We start from the raw sequence: 9,080 nt of genomic DNA on the forward strand, positions 1-9,080 counted from the left end.
ACAGCAGAATTTGAATTTTATACTATTGTGAAGTTGCTGTGAAAATCTATATTGTATAGAGCACTTTAGAAATAAAGTTGACTTTCTAACTTGGCTTGTATGCAGATTCTCTGTGTGTGTGTGTGTGTTCCATACACACACACTGTAACAGTTAACCTAAAAAAATGGTCAAAATATTACACAAAACAAAAACGGAGGGTAAACGTCCAAATGCTTTCAGATGAGTTGTTATTAGAAAATGAGCAATTTAGGCACTAGACCCACAGGTCGATATCCATATGCAATGCTACAACATTCAAACCTTCAATAAAGTCTGTCAGCCGTCAACACTCGCATAATAGACAGTGCACAATTTATCAAGCATTCCTGATGAGAAATGAACATTAGAGGTTAAGACAATAAGTGTACAAGATAACCTGAAACTCCAGCGTTGAACGTAACTCAAGTCCCAGAAATGCAATGTAATGTCCACAAACAGAAATCCAGGAGTATTAGCAAAAGTGCAGTTCTGGTAATGGCCCAAAAAATATAATCCACAAAGAAAAAATAACAATTTCCAACAATTTAGTCCAAAAAAAGGGAAAAAGATAGGGTCAAAAAATAATGCAACTTGAAAATGGAGAAGAGGAAATCCAATCAATGTAGACAGCATCAGATCCGCTTTATACAAACAACATTAATATTACCAGTCTGTGAGGGCCAAACCAATAATTCCTCACTCTCAGCCAAACACTGATGCTAACCATGTGGCTCTCGCTAACTCTCTCTTCTTTGTCTTATATACCTGGAGTCCTACTCTCTCTCTACCTGAGTATACTGACCCCCACAGGTTAGGGAGAAAATTACAAGAGCGTAACAGAGAGTATACCCTGATCTGTTACACATATATACACACACACTCACACACACACACACACACACACACACACAAACACACACATAGTATATAATCATATATACACTGTAAACAGAAATGCAAGGTGGTAAAAACAATTTATTTTCTCCAAACTCCAAATACTGAGTTTTGATTTCTAAGTGAACAAATAATGTATTTTCACACATAATCACTGGCTGTAGGTCATGAGTAAACGATCAGGGCATTTCAACGGCACTGTTTCCCAAATGAAACAAAAGAGCTGTTAGCTTTGAGCGAGGTGTGTAATGTAGAGAACTGTGTTTGTTTTACAATAGCAAACTGAGTTTAAAGCACGTAATGTGCTTGTAGTTTTGCAGACTTGGTCTAAAGATTAGGTAAATGAGTGAATGGTTTCACTGAGTGCTCCTCAAGTACGTTTAGTGTCTAAACAATTTTTAAAAGATGTAACACTTTGGAGGAATTTTTAACACTTAATCCAACTGTCATTTTGGCAAAATAGACTAAAATCTGATATAATTTACTTTAAATGACTGAAATTGGATTAGATTGTGTAATTCAGTCTTGGTTTTGATCTGGAGAAACCCTTCAGTATGTGTTATTTAAACCTTATAAGTTGGACTGGGATACTTTTGATTATCCTGATTCCAGAAAAAGTGTGGATTTGAGGAACAAAATGCAATAAAACTTTAAAAGAATACAGCATTTGCATCATATAGTATACATATTTGTTTGACATTTGCACTTGGTTTAACCATTACAATGATAAAGTACACATTATATTGGTAACAGGAAAAATCTTAATCATTCGTGATAACTCCCAAGGAATGACTGAAGTCACTGTAAACTTCTGAGGTTTTTGAAAGGTTCTGGATAGTAATTTGGTAATACTTGAGTCATTGCTAGTGGAATACCATGCTCTTCAGTACTTACTGATTAGCTAATAGTGAACTACCACTTTCAGCTGAGCTCTATTACTTAAACTAATTCACTAATCAGCATTTCTTGTTAGTCAGTAGTTACTAGAATAGTGCATTAGTCACCAAACACACCACTGCAGTATATGTTACATGCTCCAGGTTTACATTACAGTTCAAAATTATATAGTGTATAGATGAACACTTGTGAAGATGTTCAGCTACATGCAACTGCTTTGATAGTATTTGATTTTTTACATTCAGAATATTTTTCTATATGATATTACTGTCTTATTAATTTTTGCACTGAAGTTTAACAGTTTTGAAAACAGTACGTTAATATTTCTATTCAAAAGTGTGGCTGTGTCTAACAAGGTTGTTTAACAGGTTGATGTGAATCACGTGATGCTCTGCGCTGTTTCGGTCCATCGCTACTAGAAGATCTTCCAGTCTGCAAACAAACATGCTCCAACAGGCTCAGGGTTTCTGCCCCTCGGCTGACTGAATTTCACAGAGAATTAAGCTGGAGAAGAAATCTATAAATTCAAAGCAAATACTCTGATGAAATGTAGAACAGACGCTCTTCTTTTAAGTTCTGAGCAAGAGTGAAGACGTGTGATAAAAGCAATAAGAGCAATCTGCAACTGAAAAACATCAAACATGCATGCCTTCATATCTTTGTGCTTTTGCCAGAATCAGCTGAGATTGATTGACAGATGATTCTTCGACACAGTTGAGTTCAACAGCAAACACAGACAGACACAGCATTCAGAATCACAGTAAATCAACTTTATTCTTTCGATATTCTGATATCTGACTGATTCCCCTCTAAAGGGAAAGCCACTCACTCTGGATAGTGATACAGAAAGCACATTATATTTACAGAGTACATCATAGTCCAGCATCATGTGAATGAACAGCAGATTCAGATTAATGCGGTGCATTTATTACAGTTGTTCGGAGACACTGGCAGCTCATGCAGTGACTGATGTATTACTGTGATCGCTGCATGCATATCTCTGCATGATTTTAATACACCGCTGATAAGAAAAGAACTGCTTTAGGAGTCTTGTGTGTCTGATTATCAAGTTTCTTAATCACACACATCACTGAGGCTGTAGTTTCTCACGGACACTGTTTGATATCACGATGGTGTTTCCAGTACTGTTGCAGAGTCCAGTTTTTCCCAGCAGAGCCAGCCTGATCTGGTCTTTCCTCTCAAGAACTGCATCAACTTCATCTGGAGACTGGATATGGTCAACTCTGTCCAGAAACTACAACAGAACGATCAAATCACATCAATGTGCTGTTTAATTAAATCCCAACCCTTTTTAAGATCAGTGTTGCATGTATTTGAGAAGTAATTACAACTTACAGCTGACATTAAGAACGTCCATGCTGTCGCTCCTCTGCATTTGTTTCATAAAGAATTTCCCTCCGTTCTCCGTCATCATTCGTTCAATCTTCTGCAGTAGATCTTCAACTTGACCCTTCGCTTTCTTCATCTTAATGAAACAGTGAAACTTTTCTCCACATTCAGTCACGAGTCGCTGCAGATCCTCATGATCTTTGTGTTTCAGATGTTCATCAATGGTCTGATCCAGATCCTGCAGATCATCTCCACGTGTGAACAGAATCATGATGTATTTCTGAACTTCAGCACCAAACAAACACTTCATATAATCCAGGATCTCCTCCTCATTTCCCACAGGTTTCTCCAGAGACACGGTGAGCAGAACTGAACTGAGACCTGCTGAACATCCAGAGACCAGCTGCTCTTCATTCAGATCTGGATCCAGTAGATCTGGACAATCAATCACAGCAACCTGCTTCCCACAGATCTGAGCTTGACCCTCACACACCTCAGACTCGTGCCTTTTAAAACCTCTCTTCTCCCAGGATAGTGTTCCCAGATGAGCTTTTCCCAGAAGTGTTTCTGCCCAGCAGAAGAATACGGATCACTGCATCATCACTGGAGTCAAAAATGAAAATATCTGAAAGTGACAGAAAATATGAATGTAAGAACACAAGGCAGAATTTTTAAAAGAAGAAAAAAAAAACATTAAACACTACAAACAGTACAAAAACTGAACTCGTAAAACAGCCGCAAATGAACACAAATTTCAACTACATCAGTCAGTAAAAATATAATCTACTAAACTCATCTCCATGTTTCTGAGTCATTTATAATGATATTCAGTGGAAACAGCTGATTCATGAGGAACATCATTTCAATCTGAACTATACACTGACATTAAGACTAAATTAATGTACTGGAAGTTTCTTTCTTAAACAGAGTAAGCAAACGCTCTCTTACCAGGAAGAGCTTTAGTCCCTGCTGCCATCTTCACTGCATCTCAGATCACAAACAAATCCTGGTTTATAAGAATAATAATCTAACACGTTTGCATTAAACACGCTGTTGCAGGAATGATAAACTCACCAGGAGTCGAGCTGCAGTTCAGGTTTGATCAGATTTTCTTCTATTTCTGGTTCTGTCATGAAAACGCTCCTCCCTTTCACATGAATCAACATGAAGAACTTGAGCTGAAAAAATATCAAATATCAATTTCTCATCTAAAAAAAAACATCTTTAAAAAAAAAATCTCCAAAATGTTATGCTTTTAAATTTTGGTGTTAGTTTAATAATGGCATTCATTTGGGTTTGTTCCTCACAAAGCTTTTGTACTGTTTCAGAAGACTTGTCAATATTGCATGAGTCATTTTACCATGATATTTATTGACTCACATTTTGGATCCTGACAGGCTCGGTCAGGGCTGGATTGAGGTCACACAGGGTTACGGTCTATTGGTTTAAATGGGGAGACACAGAGGGACCAAGAACCAGTCAGAGGGACCAGAAAACAGAAATACTGGCTGTATAAAGGGACAGTTTTACAATAATGCACCATTTATCATCTGTAATACCATGTGTGAAAACTAGATGGCTGTATACCCTTATATTTACAAAGATGGTTGTGACTTCCCTAGCAGTTGCTTTCAATTTATATATATAGATATATATGTGTATATATATATATATATATATATATATATATATATATATAGCATTTTGTTACCCATACTAGCTACATATCATAACTTGATCAATCAAGTAATCAGAATACTAACTTGCGACCAGGGCGATATATTTTAAATGATAGCCTACTATAATTGAGTGTTTACATGTATATGAACAGAGATCTGGACTGTTTTCTCTCCTTCTGCTTGAAAACTCGATCAGCAATAGACAAATTCAGACTCAAGTAGCTTTATTAGCATGCTCAGAAGCTTTACATTGCCAAAGCCATCGACAGGTGTGAGTTTTCAGCTGAAACTGATGTCATGTGCGCTGTGTGTTTGCAAGTTGCCTGATATTTAACAACCTCCGTCCAGTAACGCTAGTAATTACTAGTACTGTAGAAATAGATAAAACAGGAAATATTTGCAAACACCTGTGAACAGAGGCCCCCGATCACATGGACCCCGAGACTACAGCCTATATTATTGCGTTAATCAGTTAATCAGTCCTCTTTCACTTTAGTTAGTTTGAACATATTTGGTGGAAAACTACAAGAGGGTCAATTAGAATAAGAATATTTTATATATATATATATGTATATTAAATCACACAACCAATTCATTGCATTATATTATTATTGCATAACAGGTGTTTTCATGCAACAAACATTTACTAATTTATGGAAAAGATGTATTGATGTGCATATAAAGCTTTTTAAATACTAAGAATCTGATCATTTCTCATCAAAATAACTTTAAAATCATAGAAATGACTGCAATGCTGTTAGGATGTTTTGAAGTGTTTTCAACAAACATCAACTTTAATTCCAGTCTGTTCCTCACACAAAGCTCTCATATTTCAGAAATCTTGGAGTATACGGGAGTCATGTTGATTATCACTGTTATGATAGTTTGTCTTTCTGGATCTTGACAGTCCGAGACACCATTCTCTTTCATAATACAAAAAAAAAAAAGAGCTATAGAGGAATGAAATCACACTGTACAAATATATAAACGGCTCACATCCCTTACGAAAAAGAAGTTTATATACTTGTTAAAAGTACCATTCCGGCAGCAACAACGATCCTGAACTAAATGAAGATTAATGTCTTGGCGTGTGATGTGTTTATTGAACCAATCAGATAAGAGTAAATGGATGCGTATGCAAATCTTTTTGACGTCATTCTACCTTCATACCTCCTAAATTCTAATGATTTAAAGTGCTACAGGGGATTTTTAGTGAATACATTCATTACATACACGCAATGCAAACCAATACAAAACAAATATTCAATTCTAATGGAAAATGGACAAAACACACTGCATTCATTTATTAGTCAGCATTTATTCAGTGTTACTTTCTACAAATAAAACAATACATTTTGAACATTACACCTGTTCTTTAACCATTTGAGCACAGAAAACTGCACACATCAATTCATAGATTACATAACATAATCAAGGAATAATGTGACCATTGATTAAAATGTTTTATATTTATTGAAAATGTTGATAATTATAATATAATAATGAAATATTGATAATTATTTTATTGATATAACTATATAAAAATAAAGGCATGATAAAAGAGTTTCCTGTACATGAGGCACCTGAGGCTGCTTTAACACTGCTTCACTATCAGAAGCCAAACCTAAACAATATTACAATTACCAGAAATATAGTTAGAAGTATAGAAACAGAGAAAATAACAACATTCATAAAGAGTAAAGAGATGTGAAACGTGTTCCTCCTCCTCCTCTTCATCATCCTTCTCTGGCAGCTGAGAGAGAGAATCACCTTGTTAATGTTGCTAATGTTTCTACACAACCTGTCACTAATCTGCAATCTTTCCAGCTTTTCTGTTCTTCCATGTTTTCAAAAGAAGTCTCTTCTGCTCACCAAGACTATATCTGTTTGATCAAACTTACAGTACACAGTGATATTGTGAAATATTATTTTAATTTTAAATAACGGTTTTCTATTCTTTTTCAAATACACTTCAAAATGTATTTCATTGCTGTGTATTTCCAGCATCATTACTGCAGTCTTCAGTGTCACATGATCTTCAGAAATCAGTATAATATGCTGATTTGTTATCAGTGCTGACAAATATTTGTGTGTAAATTTTGATTTTTTTCAGGATTATTTTATGAATACAACGTTCATAAAAGTCTTTACTGTCACTTGTGATCAATTTAATGCATACTTGCTATTAATGTCTTGCCAAAGAAAAATCATCTTAGTGAACCTAACTTTTTGAACCACAGTGTACACAAAAATATTGTGCAGCTCAACTGTTTTCAACATTGATAATAATCAGAAATGTTTCTCGAGCAGCAAAGCAGCATATTAGAATGATTTCTGAAGATCATGTGACACTGAAGACTGGAGGAATGATGCTGAAAATACAGCTGCGCATCACAGAAATAAATTAGTTTACAATATACTCCAAAATTTTGACCAGCAGTGTACATTATTACATTTAAATGAAAATACACCTCATAATAAACAATGCACACATTCTCAAAGAATCCTACACGAAAATAAACAATTAAAAACATTTAAACAGTTAATTTTATTGACAATTTGGATAGGTCACACCAGACATTTTCTGATGGTGGCCACAAACTGTGAATCTTACTTTTGAAATCTTAAGAAGTATTCCAGCTTCTAAATGAAAGGCAGAATCTGTGGCCGTATTCACAGAGAATTTTATCTTTCTACTAGGTGTCCTAGCTAGATTTAGCTTTAAACCTATTCACAAAACTCTTAAGAGACTTAAGAGTCTACAATAACTAAAAAGAGGGTTGAGTCAATGCATACTTTTTTCTTTGTTAAATTTCCACACTGAGCACGGGTTGGAGCTCTTAAAGTATACCATACAGTATCATTTAACTTTAAAATGTACAAAATTTTCTTAGGTGAGGCATGTCCCCAGATCCCCCAGAAAGACCAAAATCCTGCCTCCATAGTCTCAAAAAAATAAAATAAAAAATCCTGTGGGAAACACTGTGATGTGATGTGGTTGTGTATGATTGAGGAGTAGGGGAGAGCCTTTACACTGGTCAAATTCAGGCCGATTCCAATATTTTTCAAACATGTTAAAAATTTCCAAGAGCTCAGGAGGTGCTCATAAAGGCAGTGGTTTTCATTGTGGTCCTGGGGACCCACAACACTGCATATGTTATATGCCTCTCTTGTTAAACACACCTGATACAGATCATCAGCTCCTTAGGAAAGAGCTCCATGAACTGAACTGAGTGTATCAGAAAAGAGACGTACAGAATGTGCAGTGCTGTGGGTCCCCAGGTCCAGGATTGAAAACCACTGTCGTAAGGTACTCGGCTCAGCTCATAAATTCTCTCATATCATATCTCATACCATACAAGCAACAACGATTTCAACAACAGTCAACCTAGGTGGCAACAAATGAGCTTCTTTTCTTCTAAGCATGGACCTTGTTTCTGTGTATCCCTGTTCTCCCACTTAGTTCCCTGACCTAGTTTCCCGTTTGTGTCTTTATTAGTTAATCATCCTCACCTGTCTGTCCCTCATTTGTCACCCTACTTAAATTCCCCACTCATTTTCATGTTCATGTTGGGGCCCACTTAACGACTACAGACCTGTCGCTCTCACATCTGTGGTCATGAAACCATTTGAAAGACTGGTCCTGGCCTACCTGAAGGACATCACTGGACCCTTGCTGGATCCTCTTCAGTTTGCGTACAGAGCAAACAGGTCTGTGGATGATGCAGTCAACATGGGAAACACTTACTGGTTTTCTTGGTGAAAAGTTTGGATGTTAGAATTGACAGTTGATCTTTTTAGATTTGGATTAATTAATCTGACAGCCTCTGCCATAGTAAGGCCTCGGTTCACCACATCATCAATGATGATGGCCCGGACAACATTAGAGACAACAGTTCTGCCTCCCTCTCTTTGACAACCAACCCTTCGATTGGCTCCATGCCCAAGTCTCTGACCTCTCTGTTGGGGCTCATGCTCACCTCTCTCACCTCTCTGACCTCTCTGTTAGGGCCCATGCTCACCTCTCTCACCTCTCTGACCTCACTGACCTCTCTGATCGGGCCCATACCCACTTCTCTCACCTATCTGACCTCTCTGTTAGGGCCCATGCTCACCTCTCTCACCTCTCTCACCTCTCTGTTAGGGCCCATGCCCACTTCTCTCACCTCTCTGATCTCTCTGTTAGGGCCCATACCCACTTCTCTCACCTCTCTCACCTCTCTCACCTCTCCGATCTCTCC

At 36.9% G+C, this 9,080-nt stretch overlaps 2 protein-coding genes across 4 annotated transcripts in view; both read right to left on the bottom strand.

Annotated features, from left to right (window-relative positions):
• Positions 1 to 2,608: 2,608 nt before the first annotated feature.
• Positions 2,609 to 4,226, bottom strand: LOC107709164 (putative protein PHLOEM PROTEIN 2-LIKE A3). The gene is given in 4 exon segments (XM_074560064.1): positions 2,609 to 3,065; positions 3,167 to 3,674; positions 3,676 to 3,785; positions 4,109 to 4,226. Coding segments are annotated over 4 exon segments (663 nt in total). The 5' UTR covers positions 4,137 to 4,226; the 3' UTR covers positions 2,609 to 3,048.
• A 4,614-nt stretch (positions 4,227 to 8,840) lies between these two features.
• Positions 8,841 to 9,080, bottom strand: part of LOC107709165 (uncharacterized protein PF11_0207-like) — a 7,717-nt gene continuing 7,477 nt past the window's right edge. For all 3 annotated transcript variants that reach the window (XR_001636462.1, XR_001636461.1, XM_016513578.1), the window contains one exon: positions 8,841 to 9,074. Coding sequence is in view for 1 of the 3 variants with exons in the window: in XM_016513578.1 (XP_016369064.1) it covers positions 8,922 to 9,074 (153 nt within the window). In the remaining 2 variants the exon portion in view is untranslated. The remainder of the gene's footprint in view (positions 9,075 to 9,080) is intronic.

The sequence above is a fragment of the Sinocyclocheilus rhinocerous genome, unplaced genomic scaffold (genome assembly GCF_001515625.1).
Source record: "Sinocyclocheilus rhinocerous isolate Xijiao unplaced genomic scaffold, SAMN03320098_v1.1 scaffold4221, whole genome shotgun sequence".
NCBI classification, from domain to species: Eukaryota; Metazoa; Chordata; class Actinopteri; order Cypriniformes; family Cyprinidae; genus Sinocyclocheilus; species Sinocyclocheilus rhinocerous.